The 20,549-nt window shown below is 40.8% G+C and overlaps 1 protein-coding gene and 1 pseudogene across 1 annotated transcript; both read right to left on the bottom strand.

Moving 5' to 3' along the window:
* Nucleotides 1-294: 294 nt before the first annotated feature.
* On the bottom strand, nt 295-2,990 carry ptgfr (prostaglandin F receptor (FP)). Its single transcript, XM_068725992.1, has 3 exons — nt 2,898-2,990; nt 1,793-2,601; nt 295-906 (listed from the first exon to the last, which is right to left on the bottom strand). Exons 2-3 carry the CDS (start codon nt 2,594-2,596, stop codon nt 598-600), a joined length of 1,113 nt encoding a protein of 370 aa, XP_068582093.1. The 5' UTR covers nt 2,597-2,601; nt 2,898-2,990; the 3' UTR covers nt 295-597.
* A 6,796-nt stretch (nt 2,991-9,786) lies between these two features.
* On the bottom strand, nt 9,787-17,315 carry LOC137884197 (von Willebrand factor A domain-containing protein 5A-like; annotated as a pseudogene).
* Between the last annotated feature and the right edge of the window lie 3,234 nt (nt 17,316-20,549).

Here is a 20,549-nt window from a genome sequence, read left to right as displayed (position 1 = left end):
AAACAGAGCTGAAAGTTAAAGTGGCAATCTTTTCATTTAAGTAAATGTCTGTTAAGTCACTATCTATCACCGAAGGAGGTAACACAATGGTGAATGAGCCTATAATATGGCCCACTGATGAAAGTACTGCAATATGTATATATATAATATATGTATTATGAACTGTGTGTCTGTGGCAACGTTCCCGGAATTTTTTTTTGTACTTCAGTTTTTCTCCATTGTATACACTCTCAAAAGGGAACTATGCACACAATCCTTCAAATTGAAAGTCCATGTATAAAGCAAAAAAGAAGACAAAACTGCTAAACTCTGAGCACAATTCCATTGTTTTCACTCAAATATAAATTGCAAATCAATCAGGACTGAAATCTCAAGGATTGCCACTTTAAGAGCAAAAAGTTCATCCCACATTATACAATAGAGCGCGTAGCTACATGGTGACCATTTTGCAAAAAGAGCATGATAACTAACTTTATAATGGTCGTTTATGTGCGGTAACTTTGATTGGGTGTATTCCAATAAAGTGCTGGACATCTTCACAGCTTCTTCCTGTTTTTCTCACATGGTGTTGTCGTATTAGAACATGTGACCCCGGGCTCAGGTGATGGATTTGATAGCAGTGTCTGGTAATCTACCGAGGAGGCGGCAGTCAGTCGGACCAAAGCCGGAGTTGCTGGTCTCCATGGAGCTGCGGAGCAGGCTGCGCTGCCAGCGTTGTAGGTAGTGAGACTTTGGGCCCCAGAAGTCGTGGAGCAACGTTAACATCTTCCTCAGAACAGCCTTCCTCAGCAGGATGTAGACCCAGGGGTCCAGGATCTGGTTCCACGTGGCCATACGCACCACCATCAGGAGGCTGAAGGACGCAGGCTCGTCTTTGGCTCTGGTGCTCAGCATGATGATACGGATCTGGTGGATTGGCCATAGAATAATGGAGAGTGAATAGCTGCATAATAACTAGACAAATATACAATTAACTGTATCTTTTAATATAACTCTCTATTTCTTAATTTAAGAAATATATATTTTATTCCACAAACTGCATGAAAGCATCTTATCAAATATTTTATAATTGATATTCAGAGTTACACAAAAGAGTCTGTAATGCAGTAAATGTTTTCCAACTCATCTTTTCAAAACTGATAGTAGCTATCACAAAGCATCTTCCACTTGATTCAATACACTATCATTTGCATTCTGATTGTAAACTAATTCATAAATAGTAACTGGAGTGTGGCATGTTCTGATCTAATGGTGTAGACCGCAGCGCACTTTTGCTGCAGTAACAAGAAGTATGAAGGGAACATGATTGTAGAGCAGGAGAGGTGGCTTGAAATGCATGTCCTTCTCAACCAGAGCAAGTGAATATTTTGAAGAATAATTATGGTGTTTTGATGTCATAATTGAATCGCTGAGAGCTTCAGCATCAGCATCAAAGAATGAAATGGGGGAACAGATTGAAAAGGAAAACCAGTCGTGCGAAAACCTTAAAAACAAGCTTGTCTTCAGTCATCTTCTCATTACACGTCACAGATAATAAAGGTTTCCGCCTCATTTAAAAAAGCCATTTCACTGCCTCTGACAGTCTCTTTGTACTTACCAATGTTCAAAATCCATGACAGACACACTGGCTAAGATGCGGGTTTTAAGATCAGAAACGTGATGGTATGTGATGATGTAAATCCAATAATAGATGAATTGTGATCAATCCAAATAATTGTCCGGAATAACAAAGAGTTCCGACTCATTTTCATGACTTCAGGCAGTAGGGAATGTGCGACCTGCCCACTCTTACCAGTAATGGGCCCCAGCACACGCAGGACACCAACATGATACCCAGCAACTGACAGATCATCTCTATGTGGTAGGACGTGCCTCGGCAGTGATGCTTACGGCGCAGTCTGGCCCGCAGAAGAGCACAGCTTGTCATTGCATTGCACACAATGGAGAGCAGCAGGGCCATCAGCCCCAGCATAGAGAAAAGCAGGGGGAGGAGCACATCCAGCCAATCTTTAGGTTCCTCCATATGGTAGAAGCACCAGCTCCTGGAGCTCTGAACCTTGTAGGGCCTCCACAGCAGCACGGGCAGCACAGCCACCAGGGCAGCGAGCAGCCAGGTGAGTCCCAGCAGCCGTTTCATGTGGTGGGATGCTAACGCTGTGGAGTGGAAGATGGGCCTGGTGACTCCAATGCAGCGCTCCACCGCCATGGCGCTCCCCAGGAACAAGGGGCTCAGGCCAAAGAACACCATGCACGCCCCAAAGACGCTGCACATGATGTGGTGGGGGTCAAACGTCTCCCATTTCTTGTGGAAGCTGTAGACGAAGATCACCAGGGAGCCGTTGATGAGGTGACCCAGCAGGTCGGTGACCACCAGGCTGCTGGCAAACAGCAGGAAGGACGCCTTGGACTTGATCCGGATGCGGTTGTAGGATTTGACGAGGATGAAGAGGGCGAGGGTGTTGGAGAAGATGCCCACAGTCATGGAGATGGCGGAGGCGGTGATAGACAGTTCCTCCTGGCTGCAGGTGTTGTTGCTTGGTCTGACCTCTAACCTGCAACCTGTTTCTGAGCTCCCATTGGCTGACATGGTGGACATGAAATCTGAGGGAGAGGATACATAGTGGATGGGACATGTGATTCATTTGTATCAGCATTTTTGGAATTAAACTTCAGGTGCTAAAAAATATATTTTTATACATTTAGTTTGGTGAGAAATCAATTCAACCATAACACATAGTTTCTCTGATTTGTAACAGATGCAGCTTTATATACATCTCACAAGCACTTTTGGGTGTGACTGGAATAAAAATCTTATCATGAAAAATGGCCCACATTCTTATAAGCCAATAACGTTTGTTAATGGTCCTGACATGTTAAAATCTTGCTCAGTTCCTTACCTCAGGTTTGCTCTTCTCTTACTCAACTCGCCATAAGTCGCCTTCACTCTGGGTCTTTTATGATCAGTAAAGCAAAGCGGCGTGTAATCAGCCCAGCTGTAAACGCCATTGAACGGGGAACGGCTCTCCTCAATATTCCTGTCGAGGCTGCGATCAGTGCAACTTGTTCTGTCTGCACTCCGCTGGAAGTCAGTGGGGGCGGACGAGCTTCAGTCTGCGAGGTGTCACTTCAAACTCAAGCCCACCGTGTGTCGCATCCAGCACACCCCCCCCCCCCCAGCTTAATTAAGTGTAGTACTCTTTTATTTCATCTCGACACTGGATAGGCATGAAAACGAAAATAAACTGTTGGCAAAATACGCACGACATTAATTCTTATAATTACGCATGATTGCTCGACATTGTGCTTCAATGACATCTAAAAGTCTCTATTTTCACGAGTGCTGCAATTTTCTGTATTTTTAAATTGAGCAAAATAATATCATCTATTTTTTTGGAGGCTTTCCATGAGTTCACATCATAATCCTTTCTCTGGTCTGCGGGTTGTCGGGTCACCCTGCTGCTTGCTTTTGCATGGCAGCAATAGGTTGTCAATAACACTGTGACTGCATGAGTCACCTGCTGGTTAATGACGTCTAATGTGATTTGTTGATTAAAAAAAAGATTGAGAAGTGTTTTTTTCCCCCAAAATGTTAAATCCTGTATACGTAAAAAAAATCGTGAATTATCACTTGGCTTATATTTCAATCTTACGTTTTATTTATTTATTTCCAGTCATATTGTATATCACCTCCTGGATAATTAATTTTGCAACAATCTTTTAAAATAGAAAACAGTTTGTTATCCAATACCAACATTCACTATCCAATTATTTTGATATAAAAAAATAATAGTAATACCAGACCAAATAAATCGGTTTTTTTTTCAATTATGAGGATTTAACAATGCAATGCTACAATTTGATATGAGAAAAACATCTGAGCCAGACTTTGCCAGTGGGAGAACAAAACGTCTTGGCTTGGACTGAACAGAGTGCTGGGCTGTGGCTGCATGTATTCACCCTAGCAGTCACACCTTTTGCTTTTCTGATGACATAATACACAGCCATGTCTTAGATCCAACTAGGCTTAACTAGAAGGATGGGGACAGACATGCTTTGGTTTAGTAACAGACGCTGGTTTTTCTAGTCCATTCGTGAATGGTTTTTATTTATTTTTTCCAAAATTTGTTTCCTGATTTCTGATTGAAGAAAGAGCTCTCAATGGAAACTGTGATGAGGAGGTTGCTCTTTGGGGATCATTTGTTACAGAAACTATATATACTGAGTATCACATTTACAGCCATGTCTGTCTACAGAATATAGAATTAGAATAATTTCATAACACTACATTATTTCCTTTGACTGTATTAAATTCACTGCTACTTTATGTCATTTTAAACTATCTCGGGGGGATGGGTAAGAAAGCAGACATGGACACAAACTGACTTGAAGCAGCTTAACAAAATAAGATCGAAGACACATAAATGGAAAGAAAAGTGCTCCAAAAAGAAGAAAGGGTCAGGGGGCAAAACAAAAGACCCTCTAAGCTTATTGCAGTTCTTCGCATGCGTCTGACCCAGCAGAGAGAAAAGTGTTGACTTTCCTGAGAGCTGGCAATTTAAGACGTATTAGAAAGCAGTGCACGTATCTGAAATTGATAAGCACCAAAAAATATTTTTATTATTCTTAAAAGAGTACGCAGATTTAGTATTGCACTCCTGTAACATTTTTGGACTCTTGAAGAACAGTTTATAAAAGAAATGATCGAAATCTATGCGGTGGAATCAGAGATAACATATTTGTTATTCTACACATTTTTTGTCCTCGTCAAAACCTGGTGCCTACATTACCCACAGTGCAACTCGACTACTGACTACTGACGCTGACATTTTGGTGCGTTATGCTAACAAAACAGACACAAGACAAACACTGCGTCTCAAAGCCTCTTCCTCCTTCACGCCACACCACTGGACCTGTGACACCTTCTGAAAGACTTTGACTTTAAAATCCTGCTGTTTATAAAGCACTGAATGGTTTAGGGCCAAAATACATCTCTGATCTGCTGTTACCCTATGAACCATCCCGACCCCTTAGGTCGTCTGGGACCGGTCTACTGTCTGTTCCCAGAGTCAGAACTAAACATGGAGAAGCAGCGTTCAGTTCTTCTGCTCCACATATCTGGAACAAAGTCCCAGAAAGCTGCAGGTCTGCTGAGACCCTCAGCTCCTTTAAATCCAGACTGAAGACTTTTCTGTTTGCTGCTGCCTTTAATTGAACCACATTCAATCAATTTCTGCATTTTACTACTACTGTATTTTATTTCTTAAACTGCACTGCAACTATTATTCTGTTTTTAGCTTTTTAGTGTTTTAATGACTGTTTTTAATGTTTCAATGAATGTTCTTAATTGTTTTTAAATCTCCTTTTCTTTTGCATCATGTTTTGATGCTTTTAATGGTTTTATGTGAAGCACTTTGAATTGCCTTGTTGTTGAAATGTGCTATACAAATAAACTTGCCTTGAAAGCTCAACAATGATATTCTTCATCTTTAAAAAGTACTATAAATATGTTATATTCTGCCATCTAACTCCATCTCAACTGTGGTAAACCAGACTCACTATCAGGCCTGTGTTATTTGAGTAATTTGCCAGCATTTTTGTTTGTTTCGCATCAAGTTTGGGCCCAGCAGTATTTTTCTGTGTATTCTATATGCTATGACTGATTCCCTTTGAGTAGGTTACTCAAAGGTGCAAGTGTTTAATGTGTTTCTAACACACAATTACTGTAAGCTTATTGTAATAAATGTAGTTTACAGACTACCTTGCAAGGAAAAGAGTTAAATGCTCAACTTCTTTACTTGTTTGCTGGTTTCAAGCGTACTCACAATAATTTATTTCACCATCATTTGGGCCTAATTCTGGTATAAACATCTGCTGATTTTGAGTTTTTAAAACATTTAATGTGGTTCCTTCTGACTAAAGTGAATTATTTAAAGGGGATTTAAAGGTACATAATAAGTGAGTCCACACACACACACACACACACACACACACACACACACAGTAGTGTTGATGACAAACACCCACTCAGTACACATCAGAGGTATACAGATTATAATAATGAATATTGAGTGTAAGTAAACAAATATAAAGTGCTGTTCTTAAGACCTGTAGAGCAGAACACTGTTACACACACCAAAGCACTTGGTTATAGCACTTGGAGAGAACTAACAGGATATGTCTGAGTGATATTTTGTCTGATTAGAGAGGAAGTTTGAACTTTCAGATGATGATTGTGTAATTACTTTGAAAAGGAAGCCAAGTTGCCTTCGTTCGCACATCCATTTCAGAGCCACAGTTAATTTCCTTAAGTTCTCCAAGTGAGTGCAGTCACAGCCCCACTAAGCTTATCATAGCCATAGACTCCGGGGTCAGCATTTTGATCGATATCGTCTCCATGACGTCAGCCCAGTGCCTGGAACATCTTAACATAACAGTTCCTGAGTATAAGCCTTGGTGCCAGGCAACTGAGTCAGACAACCTGTGGGTCACACATCAGCCGAAAGCAAACATCACATCATCTAGAACAGGGGTCGGGAACCTTTTTGACTGGGAGAGCCATAAAGGCCAAATATTTCGAAATATATTTCATTGAGAGCCATATAATATTTTTAACGTATAATAAATTAAATATGTATTCCCGTCACCTTGCCTGGTCCACACACGTAGTTGCTGCTGACTCGTCTGCACTCTCCGCTGTAGCTCTTCGCATGCCCTTTTCCTGCTGTCCCCCGCTGGATATTTCGATGCAAATGAAGCATGGTGCGTATCGAAGTGCCGCTTTATATTTGACCGTTTCATCGATGCAATTTTATCATTGCATATTAGACATACCGCAGATCCTGCTCTGTCCACAAATGCAAATTCCTCTGTCCACGCAGCCTGGAATGCACGGTAATCATCGTCTTTTTTTCTTTTCGCCATCTTTTCCGTTACAAGGGTTGAAGCGGATAAACTAGTTGGCTATCTGATAAAATAGATTTCTTCACCTTTACAATGACCCAGACATGCTCGCGAGCCATTGGTTCCCTACCCGACCCACGGGTGACCCGTGACCCGTGAAATTTATCTTCAAAACTAATTTCTGTTTACTTTAAAATGACACAGTATTATTAAGAAATATCACAAGTATTTTAAAATCAGTTCCAAATTGATTTTTTTTTTTCAACTCAAAATTGTCTGGGAGCCATATGCTGTCACCGGAAGAGCCATATATGGCTCGCGAGCCATAGGTTCCCGACCGCTGATCTAGAACTTTGTGCTTCTAACCAAAACACATTGTAGCAAAAGTCATTATCATTATGATACTGATTTGAGCTTAATCCAGGAGATGAGCTACCTGTAGTCATTTTAAACACAAAGCATTTTACTCTGTTGATGTCACAGTCATTTTCTAGTATGTGTATTAGTGCGACTTTATGGCATTTTCAACCGTCATTGCTTCAGGGTATTCATTTCAAACTTTGAAATTGGAGTCATTTTCCTTACTGCCCAATTATTGCAGCACCCTGAAGGACCTCAATGCTTCGTCATTCCTGACGTCTTGAAAAAAGCTGTGACTTCTTTCCATCCTCCAAAACTTAATTTCGTCTTTTTGTTCCCTTCACTCATTCAGTGAATGTCCCCTTCACTCTCTGTTGCTCTTTCTTTCAACAATTACAGCGAAGTGGAAAGATGAGGGTGGGAAGTCGGGATGAGGGCCACTCTACCAGGATGTCTTATGTTGGAAATCTTTGCTCATGAGCTTAACAGCCAACCAAACCTTGCTTGGTTTGGTCTTGTTTGGACAGAAATTCGTCAATTCTTGCTGTTGTTACTCAAAAATATCTAAGTTTACGTATACAATTAAGATGCTGCACAATCACCTCTGTAATTCCACCACATCTGTCTTATTGAACACAAGTATTTGTAGGTCTGGAGGACCTCAACACTTGTGCCATGAATACATCTTGGAAGAAGGGTTTGGTGATTTAAATACATTTTTAATCTTGTATGTTGGTGAACCTAATTGCCTCCACAATTTTGTGTCATTTGTATTAAATTCTGTATTTATACATACAGTATAAACTATGTGACTTCTGCAGGAGATGGTCCAGCAGCTTCACATCTTCCATGTAAAGCACTTTTTTTTAATACAATTTCAATGCTACTGAAAGAGTTCAGGTAGGGACAAAAAAAAAAAAAAAATGCTTTTCATTTTCATTCAAAATTAATTGATTGATTTTTAAGTCTGTAATTGAGTTATTAAAACCTACTTCTAAGCTTTCTCATGTGCCCAAATTGTCACTAATTATCCAACAAGGTGACTCTTGATGAAATCTTCTCCCAGGTGACATTACACCTAAGTGTGGTGTCATACAGTGTCTGCTGTAATGACAGGCAGCAGAGTGCTTGGTCACAAGGCAGGGAAAGCACAGGCATGGGAGCGCAATCACATTCATTTGTTGGTTGCATCAAATGGGGCTATTGTAATTGACTGCCTGCCTCAGTGGGGTTCAGATGGAGCCGGGAGTAGATTGAGCGAGATGGTAAAATAACCCATAATGCAAGCTTTTTGCCAGCGACACCGTCGCTTCCTCCTTCGCGTCTCTACTTAATCACAAAAACACCCCTGTGCCAAGATTCACAGGTAACAAACGTACTCTTCCTCTGCTCTCGCTCTTCTTGTACCTCCCATCATTTCTTTTGTCTGTCTGTCACCCTGACCAAACGATTTCCTCCATTTTGGAAATTGTTAATGGAGTGCAGTTGCAAAATGTGTCAAAGCTGGTTATCAAGAAGGGACAAACGGTCAGTCCAGAGAAAAGTAACACCCTCAGCAGTTTGAACACAGGTTGGGTTTGCTTCTTTGTGCTACCCTCTCACCCATTGCTAATATCTTACATATCCCTCGTTTTTAGACACAAATTTGATCCGAAAAGGTAAGGAAACTTTGTAGCTACTGAATTATTCCACAGTAACAGCTACATCTACTGGCCTCCCAGATGACAATCTCACATATCATCAAAACAGACTTTAATTAAACCACAAAGCCAACAGGGTTTCTTATTTGTGTGTGTAATTACTGTGTTGTCCCGGAGAGACTGGACCTAGAATTGGACCTTTATGAAGGCGTGCAGCTCTGGTAGAGACTGCACCTGAGCAGCAAAACCCAGATCAAGACATCAATTATGTTGTGTTTGAGGCAGGTAGGGATTTGTGGTTGGAGGTTTAATAAAGGGATCAGTGTACATCTCATAACTGCTGTTCAACTTACAGTAAGTAACTTGCTTGTTGACTCTGGTCTATTAGAAGCATAACTGCACAGTCTGGTGTCTCAACTGCTAAACCTTCAACATCAAGTCAGAATTATCCCGTCAATCATCCTTTTGTTTATTACCCTGTTGTTTCTACTAATTTGTATTTCAAAATGACTAGACATCTGCGTTAACGGAAGAACCTTAATACAGTAAGGCACAGCGTTTTTGGCGTAATCATGAACCTCCTCTGCATTTCTTGGCAAGACCGGCCCTGCATGGCCGGTTGAGGCGGAGCAAAACAGTTAAACTAATGCACACATCACACCCTGAAAGTGTTAGGATCATCTTGAGGCTAAAATTTCCCCTGGTCTCAGCAGTAATTTAGGATTAACTGTCCCTAAAAAAACATAATAGTTACTGTAAAGCAGGCAGTTCTTTAAATCAGTACAATGGGGCCAGAAATATGCTGACAGCTCATGGTCAGTGTTAGGCTAAAGTGCATGTAAGCCTGGTGTCACACGTTTTTACTGCACAATGAATAGAGCAGGCATGAAGTCTCAAAGTTTAATTTGCACTTGTTTTAGCCACAAATTGACACGAAAGGCCTCAGAAAACCCCAGAGTCCCAGGGCATCTCTCTGCACGTTGGAATTAAGCAGAACATTTCCTGCTTCCACACACTTTGTCACGCATGCTGCAGGAAAAAACAAAACACAAAACAAGTCATCAGCAGACTGAATGTAGTCAAACTGCTGGTTGTAACCAGCACACCTAGTTTACTAAAAAGATTCAAACGTAGTATAATGTTTATTACCATTCTGAGCACGGAGCCGTGACACAGCCTTCATAGCGAGAAGCTCCCATTCTTCCCGAGCGTCCGTCTCAAAACCATGAAGCCAGATTACAGCCAGAATGGTGGCCCACACTTCCTCGTTGACCTAATTCACCAAATCAAAGAACAGAAAATGGAACAGGGCCGAGAAGGAAAACAAAATCAAAGAGAACAAAGAAGAGATGGCACAAAGGGAAAATCTTATTTCCTAACAACGTAATCACAAGACAAATAAGTCCCATTATTAATTGACATTATTATGTTTGACAATAACCCACCGATGCAGGCTTGGCCTTTTTCACCTCCCTGCTGGTCTTTCCCAGTGCAGCAGCCAGAGCTGAATCCAGCAGCCAGAGCTGAATCCAGCAGCCAGCAGCCAGACGCCTTCTGGAGGGAGACCAACTGCTGAAAAGGGTCTTTGGGTGGCTTTTTGTGCAACGAGCAGTCTGAGGAGAAAATCAAAGTGCAGAGATAAGATCATCGTGGTGGATCAGTGTACCGGTACACATTATGAACATGCTTTTCTGTTGTTTTTTTTTTTTTTTTCCATTTTTGCCTATTTAATACTGATGTGTAGACATATTGCAGTTAAACACATTCGACTGAATTACTACACTTACAAATGCAAGTCAGTGTTTCCAAAGTTAGCATGCCACTGTATATCTTCAAATCATATTGATGCTTCTTATTGAATAATAAACATTAAGCATTTTAGTTTTCTTGAATTGGGTTTAGAAAAAGTCTGTTTTGATTTTGATCATTATGTAGAAAATGAATAGAGAACCAGATGGGAGCAAAATGAAAGTCTACAGTGATGCTAGCAGCTCTGTGAGGCAGAAACGTAGGCACAGCGGTGCTATGAGCTAACTGCAGCATGCTTACATGCTTACAGTGACTATGTTAACATGCTTTTTAGCTAGATTTTTAGCATAATCACCATCTTAGTCTAGCATCTAAGCATGCTGACATTTGCTAATTAGCGACATACGCAAAGCATAGCTGAAGCTGTCATTAGCTTGCAGGTATTTGGTCAATAATCAAAGTATTGGACGAATAAAAAGTTTGACCTTATGAAAGCGCTGCATAAAAAGTCATAAAATCAATAAATTGTTGACAATGAATCCTGAGAATGACATAAGTGTGTGTACTAAATCTCCTAAAAACTACTAAAAATTAGCCCCCATATTTAAAGTTGAAATGACTCAAGCTAGCTGCATTTCCAGACTTCAATTCAAAACTAATCACAGCCCATAATCAAAAGGTCCAACTGCAGGTACAGCCACTGTGTGATCTCACATATTGTTTCACATATGAATACTCATTCCACCAGTCTTTGTAGGACATCTGTCCCCAGCTAGAGAATATTAACTCAGAAAATTAAAACCTTCTGAGTAAATATAAACAATTATATAACAGAATTCTATTTACTTTTTGAGGTCATTTCTCGTGTTCAACATCCTGCTCATGCGCCTGATGACTGTTTTTACAATATTCAAACTCAGTCACAAAAAACACTAGCACAATTCTGATGTGGTGCTTTAGAAACATGATCAATGGTCAAAAGAAGCCGGGCATCTGCAAATAAAAATTGAAATACCTAAAGAAATATTTTACAACAAAAGTAAAGCCTGTTAAAGTGTGATCAGTATGATGTGTTAGCGTAAACTAGTATGAACACTGTAATATCTGCCCTGACATGCTGTAAATAATGAAACTGGACCGCTGTCTGCACACGTCTACTTACAGCCATCATCAGACCTGTACGTAGTATCTGACTGTGGAGGCTGGTCCATAGACTTCTTCTGTGGTTTCCAAAAGGCACGTAGCTTCTTTATCTTAGTAGAGAAGCAGCTTTTGCATCTGCCACCCGTAGGTTGGCTATCAGTGCATTCTGAGAAAGCAGATCTAACACAGCTTGATAATACAGAACTCTTTCAACCAAAAACGATTATTATTATTATAAGAAAATACACACGAGCCACATTGGGCATTTTGGTGAAATATTCCTTCATTATGAAAGCATTAAAAGAGACACACTATTGCATTGAGTGACATGATGTCACTCAATGCAATGGTGTGTCTCTTTTAATGCTGGACAATGACAATTCTGGAAGTTTTTTCAAACAAGGCCCGGCTGTTTGAGCGAGCTCACAATAAATGTGAGCAGCGACGAGGACTCTGCTGAGGGTTCTGGGTAATTCTTTGTTGTCCACTTCCATTCAGTTTGTGCTTACCTTCTGTGATGTCGTCATAGCAAAGTGGCATTACACTACGGTCCATCACACCTTTGAGGTCAAGACATGAGACATGAAAATTAGTAAGCAAAAAATATCAAAACTATTGGTTTTTGAACTTATTGCAAACTAACAACAAGCAGTTAATAATGGTACTTAAGATATTCGGGTCTTTTAAACTTTTTAGATACAGACAGGCAAATTTACAAATGATCAATGATTTCCTCGATGTTAAAGCAAGACACCATCCTGTTTCTCTTCCCTATCATTCATGGTCAGCATTAGTATCTCTTAAAAAGAGGGTCATTTTTGTATTTGAACTTACCCTCACTTGGTGTTGGACCATTTATGAGCACCAGAGGTCCTCGAATTGCCTCGCCGTTGCCTTTGATGACGGCAATGAAGACAGTGAAGGCACTGCTCACTCCTGATTGGACACTGAGCCCTACCACTCCTCCATCTTCCTTTCCTCTGAACACTCTCTCCTCTATCTCCAAGGAGCGAATGAGAGTCCGAGCAGCCAACCTGTGGACTGTTAATCTGCAGACAGGAGAGAGACGTTAACGCAACTTAACTGCACACATATTTAACATTTAACAATAACCCTTCTAATTATTATTTTATTTACCGGTGTATCCTGTTTAGGGTCATAAAGAGCTGGAGCCTAATCTGGAGGTATATAACCTAATCTGCATGTCAGTGAGAGAAAACAAGAGCACCCAGAGGAAACTAACACAGACATATGAAAACTCTCAAGGCCCTAGCTACACCGAAGTCTGTCGGCCAAGTGAGTGGTGGAAACTAGCTCCAGATTTCTATTCTGTCAAGAGCTCTGCTATCCAAGTATTTAGAGATTTAAAGATACCATAGCAACTTTGATTACTAGAGAAAAGGAAAAAAAAACTGTTCCCGTGGGCCCTATTTTAATCACACACACTCACAAACATTAAGTGCAAAGTGGTAGTGGCACTTGTTATTTTGGTTCGGGTATGTGCAGCACTGCAAAGGGGCTGGAGAAGTAGAATATAGATCAGAGGGTGCAGTGATCATTAAATACAATTTCAGCCAATCACAGTGATGCATGACGAAAACAAAATGGAAAAACTTCTCCAGGGAAACATGTATCGATTGTTACCTTTCTGAGTTGAAACATGAAGTACTTTTACGATATTGCTCTGCTGAAGAGATTCTCAGGGTTTCGTTAAGTATTGCATGTAAACCTACAGGCTATATTGATTTAAAAAAACCAAACATAATTCATCAGCATGCATCAGCGCAATAATCTTGTATTAAATAGTGACATTTTTTTTTATTTCTTGTTACAGTCTTATTTTAGCTAAATAATCAGTCTAAACTATAACTTATTTTTTACCCAGTGTCCTCTGCAGGTCTGAGACTGAAGTGGAGCTGGTTCTGAAAGGGATGACCTGCCAGGCTGTACTTCACCGTCACACAGCCTGCTGCTGCCTCTGAACTCTGAGAAAGCAACATGTTTATTACTGTAATTACTTGCCAGATGGATGGATGGATGGATCAGAGAAAAAAATTAGACTGGAGAGGTATTTTACTATGAGATGGCGCTGCTCCTACCTGTCCAGTGAGCTGTGCATAAACCAGTGACCTTTCACCCTGCAAAATCACTGTGGTCGGTGGAGAGAGTACAGTGACAGAAACTTCCTTTGGCAAATCCCAATTCACTGAGATGTCCACCACAGCTGGTTGCAGAGCAAAACACAGCGACTGCATCGCCTGGTGAGAAACAGTTAACAGAAAGTTGGAAAAGGCACTACGCTTTTATCATGCCTGCATGCTTTATTAACATTGATATGACTGTGATGTCTTACTTTGGGTTGCATCATGTCGTTCCCTGGGATGAACTGAGCGTGACCTCGTCCTTTCTTGGCCAACCTGTTGATAAGAGCAGAGCTTGCCCCTTGCCCGATCCCAAAAGAGAAACACCTACAATACAGCAGTTGTGTTTTTAACACACAGCATTTGAACATGGGTCATATTCTGGGAATTGTGGGGGTGTTTTTTTTTTTGTGTTTCTGTGGTTTCACCTGTGGGAACCTGAATTCTTCTTCACCAGACGTAAAACTTATTTGGCGTTCCAAACCTCTCCATCAGTAAAGACAAAAAGCTAAGGAGCAGAGTTTACATATCACTCTTAAGTTATATGAAGTCACAAACAGAAACATGCAGTGTTGAAAGTAATCCCCAAAATTCTCACAGCGTGGTTTTGACAGTAAAGTTTGAAGAACAACAAAGGTGTGAGTCGAATAAACTGGTCAGAGTAGAAGAGTAGGACCTATTGAGTGGATCAGTTCAGGGATTTTCAATGGATCGTACGGTATGTTCTAAGTCTGATCTATTTCCAATCCCTTGTTTGGTTCCAGCTTTAATCATGTTAAACTTTCAATTTGATGCTGATTCTTTCATTCTTGGAATTAGGCCTGGTAGAGGAGCTCAGTCCAAAGTGATGACATGCAGCAAAGCAAAGTTTAAGATCAAGACAATACCAAACTATCAGAGCGTCGTAGTTCTGACACATAAACAGAACCCCTAGTGTTGAGGACGGAGTATGCCATTTGTGAGTGTGTGTGTGTGTGCGTGTGTGTGTGTGCGTGTGTGTGTTTCTGTTTCTTACTTGTCTAGGTTGACTGGGAATGCAGGACTGGCTGTAAATGTGTTGGAGGGGTTTAATGATGTCTGTTCCTCGCAGATCAGCGCTCATCTCTTTAACTGTCTTCAGAGCCTCATTCATGGTCTTCTCGCTGTACTCCACACTCTTACTGCCATCAGAAACACACAAATGGAGGATGTCAGATGGTGGATTGGTTGTGAGAAACTACCAACTTCTACACCGCAATTTAGAATTCACATCCAGTCTCAGACCAACTTTTTGGAAGTAAAACCACAATCTTTCCCATAGACTTACGCATGTGTTCACTGTAGAAATAATCATTTTTTTAAAAACGTTGTAATGGAACATTTAAAAACAATGACATGGATCATAATCCATGGTTTTGCAGGATCCCTCAATATTAATTATCTATCTGCCAATAGAGCTGACATGAATTACACATGTACAAACGGTGACGTCTGAGAGACCGGAGAGACTCACGGGAAGATGTGTTCATAGCTGGACTCAAAACTGTAGATGTTGAAGTAGCAGCCCATTGGTAAGCTCTTCAGCAGGAGCAGCAGAGTATCCTTAAGGGAGGAGAGAAAAGATAATAAATGACACGGTCTGAGAGGGACAATATGAATGATGTTATGATCAAAAATAACGCACAACGAAAACCTTAGCACTGCCGATGTGATCCCTCATACTGCTGGATCGATCCAGGAAGAACACAAACTCTCCACATGAGGAGACTGAGGACATCTCAGCCTGAGGGCACTCGGGGTACAAGCTCAGCATCACTACTGAATCACCCATCAGAGTGCCTGGAAACACAGAAGAGAGAGCACACATCTGGCTTTTAGAGTTTATACCCGTAACGTATCAGTTGGAGAATGAAGATAATTCACAAAGTAACTCCTTCACTAATTTGCACTCACCATGCTTGGCAGAGGCCTGTCCTGCCTCCACCACAGCAGTGGGCCGGTGGGCGTCTTTGTAATAAATCAGCAGCTCAACATCTCTGTCAAACTTGTGTCCTGCAGCCAGCTTGATCTGCAGTTCACAAAACACACACGGAAATAAGAATACAATGACGTATGTTGCTCTCAGTGGTGAGGAACAATCATCATTAGCACTCTACCTACCGTGGCCCGGGTTTGTTCTGTGTTGAGGTACTGGAGACAGTCCAGGGGACAGTTGGACTCCACTTTAGAGACTGGACGAGAAGAGGACAGTCGGGCAGAGAAAGACAGATTGTAGGGCACCAGAGAGGCTGGAACAGAGGTCACCTGCACACTGCCCCCTTCATGTCCTGTAAACAAGATCGGACACATTAGGAATATTGTAAGAGACAAGAATCTTTAGTTCAGCAGAAGTTCTGGATGACCAGAGAAGATCGCAATAACACACTCAATTTGTTTTGGTAAGAAACACTGAATGTAAACCCAAGAAAACTCTGCAGGGCATTTGAAAGTATTTGGATAAATAAAAGAAATATCAGCCAGTATAAAGTTAAGCATTATATCAATATTGATTTCAACCTCAGATGCCAAGCTGGTTTGGTGTCTGCCTGTGAGAGGAGTTGTGAGATGATGTGTTCTGCCGCCACTGTATTGGACATTGGTCAAGAGTGGTGTGCGAGGGTTGAGCACGGCAGGCAGACAAAACCTCAGCCCTGTCATCAGCCTGCACAGCTCAGTGACGTACTCCAGCCTGATGGAGGTGCTCTCTCCTGGAGGCAGACTGCCCACACATAGAGAGAACACATCTGGACTCTGCTTACTCTCCTCCAGCAGGTAGTCCTGCTGACCGGAGAGCAGAGCGTCATCGTACTCGTCACGAGCCTGGAGTACGGACGGCGCATGTGTGTAACATTCACTGTGTTTTAAAGCTGCACTGTGAGTTGAGTCTTTGCTGACCAGCTCACCTCCTGTATCTCCTTCACCTCAGCTACAATCTCTGTCTGTCCAGTCTCAGCACTGAAAATGACAGACGGCAGCATCTCCAGGCAGAGGGGAAGACAAAAACAGCCTCTAGTGGTTTGTCTTCCTCGTTCTCGTAGATCAGTGGAGACCACTGTCGCTACATGGTCCCTCACCTCCAGCTCCACCTCCACACTCTTCAGAGGAACTGAAGGAAACACAATGAGGTCACTGTGCGCTCAGCTTCACAGCAGCTACGACATAATTTTTGGCTTTTTTTTTTGTCTGCACACAGACTTTACACCCCTGACCCGATTTGGCGATGGAGTGGTGTGGTTATTATTATTTTCAGATTCCTCTGAAATGTGTTTTGCATCACAAGGTGTGCAGAATGACTCAGATTTCTGCGAGTAGTTTAAACATTAAGCCGACAAGGACCGTCAGGTTCTGCGCTCTCAAAGAACATAATGACCCTTGGAGAAAAACAAACATGCTGGTCCCTTGAGAGACGTACAGCTTTTATTAGTGAGGAGGATCATGGGAACACCTCACACTGTTGCCCTGGACTAAAGAGAGTGGGGGCACATTTGATTACTTTCCTCAATTTATGGGTCAATAATAAAAACCTTTGATTTTGAAGAAAGTGGAAACCTGAAGGGCGTGTTGCAAACAAAGTGGCTCAAAACAAAGAAAGAAAAATCTTTGTTTTTGTGTCTCCATCTGCAGTCGTTTGTGAGTTCTTTAACTCACTTTACACAGCTGCCACTTAATGCCCATGAATTTAAAAAATATCAGAAATATTGTAACATTACCTCAAGTGGTGTGGTATTCATGCAACATAGTTCACATTGACAAATGCAGCAGCAGATATCTTTAAGGTGTACACAAAATCAATACGCCACATGTGTCGGGTTATGAAAACTTGGTGAATACATTCAAAAACAATAATTCATTTTTAATCTTTTTTTTTTGTATTCCTCCCTATAAAGCATCATTTACCACCAGCCAAAATGCTTCGTGGTATGTCAAATGATACTGTATGATTTCAAATGACAATAATGGTAAAGATTTATATAGAAAATATATGCAAAATCTCACCAATGCAGAAGCCACACACTGAAACAAATTTAGTTTAAGAACATTTATTCAGTGGAAATAGGGCAACTAAATATGATGTGTTATTAATACCACCAGTAAAGCACTCAAAACTTCAAAGCTTACTTCCACTGAAAACAAAACAATTGGCAAATGGTTAAACCACATCTTTGGTTTTATTTTGAAGGAATGTGTTATACAGTAGTTATACTGTATAATGTGTTATAACTATTTTTTTAAACTACCACTAGGAGTCGCTAAAGTCAGACATTCCTAAATCCTTCACATACACTAGGGCCTTTACAGGGAACACCAATTTTACAGCATACATTTGGGTTGAAAAGTTTGAAATAAAATCTCGTGGTTTGGAGAAAGAAGTGCGCTCAACAGACCTTTCAAAGCCACAAAACCTTTCCTAATGTGATTTCATTTGATGTTGTTATACTATTATACATTACTAAACTGCTGCACCTCTTATGTTACATATCTATCGTATACTTGACACATTTTCCAAATCAGTGGTTCCAGGTTGTTAGTCTGAACAGAAAATGCTGAGACACTGAGAGGCCACCAGGTGTCAGTGCAGCCTCACATCACAGTTCTGTATTTACATTTTAAAAAGGTTCAGTTTAATCATTTGTTTTATTGGATTCTGGCTATAAAAAAAAGATTACTTGGTGAAATGTGAATAAGAGAGAGCTCATTCGTAAATTCTTGTCTCTCAAACAGCATGGTATTTTGCAGGCTCGCTGATAAAATGCCACTATTGTTTTATAAAGAAGAGCAGTTGTGTAACTCAGACAGTTTCACACACTGTGTTGATCAACAGCAGGTATGTGCTTCCTGTATGTGTGAAGAATGTCAGAATTGCTGAGGAGATGGAAGTGTGAGTTCATCCTGCTGCTCTATTTACAGCCAAACACACAGAGATGAGTACAAGTGTTAAACACCGGAACATTTTTCTAACGGCCTTAAAAATTCACTGCATTAGTGAGACTTGCTTTAATACTAGTAAACAATTTCTTATATCATATATCATATTGTGCCGTTCAGTATAAGGCTCACAATTCAGTACAATAGTGTGCTCAAAGAAATAAGCAGACACAACAAAAGCAGTGCTGTGGACCACACATCTGATCGGGTTTTTTGTGCTAAATTAGTTTTGTCTTAGATTAAATGTTGCTGGAAAATCCCTCAGAGGGATCCAGAAAAAATCAAGTTTTTTTATTCAGAAATCCCAAATGTATTTTCCTGAATATGTTGAATGTTATAACGAGCTAAAAAAGGAAATGTAAGACACATTGTACTTCTTTATGCTGCAAAACATATTAAATCCTTAAAACCACCATTTGATATTTATGAACCGTTACATTCTTTCTCAGTTTTTTTTCTCAAAAATCACAGTTTTGTATTGACGAGCTTTGCATGGTAAACATGGGACTGAAGCCAGCAGCTGGCTTGCTTAGCTTAGCATAGAGAGCTGCTAGTAGGCAGACTTCGTTAAAATGCCGGTGACACCCCTCTGGCTCCAAGCACCTTCGTCTCCCCTGGTTTCCAAGGTGAATGAAAATCACGATGCCGCCTCGAGCTTGAGTTTAAGACAGCGACGGCGCGCTCATTTGCAGCCAGCTTGTCCTTTGAAGCGTTTGAGAGCCAACCTTTCTACCTGAGGAGTTAGTAATTGGTGTGCTGAGCACACAGCGCAGATCTCAGGAGCAGCCAGTTAGCTTGATACTCAAGCACTGCATGAGCTTTTCTCAGAGCACCTGTGAGAATTACAACATTAAGATTCCACCTGTGTACGGGAACAGGCAGCAGTGAATGTCTTTTTAAAAAAATTCTTTTTAGGCCCCTCTGCAGGATGGCACTTTGTGAATTCTGCAATAGTCTTGCTGCTCCGCTCTCTCTGGCGATACGGTTGGATAGCACAGTGTAATCCCTTGCTAACAAGTATGCTGAAGAGGCGGAGGCCTGCGGGTCAGGACTGAAGAGGCTGCTTGTGACACTCTGATGTAATCATTTGTATTAGTATTACGGAGGAAGTGCCTTGGAGGGCTTGTTCACACATTTGGCTTTAGTAACAGGACAAATCGTGGCCCCCAGTATCAGACACATGGGTTTTTATGAGGGGCCAGAACAAAATATTGACTTATTAACATGTCCCTTTGATCTAGGTCAGGCCTAGATATGATTTAAGGATTATATTTACACTTGGTTTCTAAATCCATCTCAATTTAGTGTGACAAAATCTTGATTATGTGAACAAAATGTTTAGTTGTGGTTTGAAAGTGCTTTACATTCACGTTTTTAACACTTTTGTTTGTACTTTTAAAGTTGTCAAATGTGTGTCTGACCTGAACTTGATTTGAGTGACTCAATATTTCATAGATTTAATGTTTTTTATGCAACATTTTACCACCAGGATCCTGACACCAGGGTTGTAGAAATACTGATGTCAAGAGTCTAAATAATGTGACAACATGTGACATGTCTGATTATTGTCTAATTGTATTTAATTTCCCTCGATGATGATGATGGTTCAAACTTTATTTTGGAATATACAGTACAATTGCTGCAGAATTCTACAAGTCTTTACTGTAATTTT

The sequence above is a fragment of the Cebidichthys violaceus genome, unplaced genomic scaffold (assembly GCF_023349555.1).
Source record: "Cebidichthys violaceus isolate CVI_PGR_0920_01 unplaced genomic scaffold, fCebVio1.0.p SCAF_37, whole genome shotgun sequence".
NCBI classification, from domain to species: Eukaryota; Metazoa; Chordata; class Actinopteri; order Perciformes; family Stichaeidae; genus Cebidichthys; species Cebidichthys violaceus.
The sequence above is the reverse complement of the archived record's forward strand: the minus strand, read 5'-3'. Positions and strand labels throughout refer to the sequence as shown.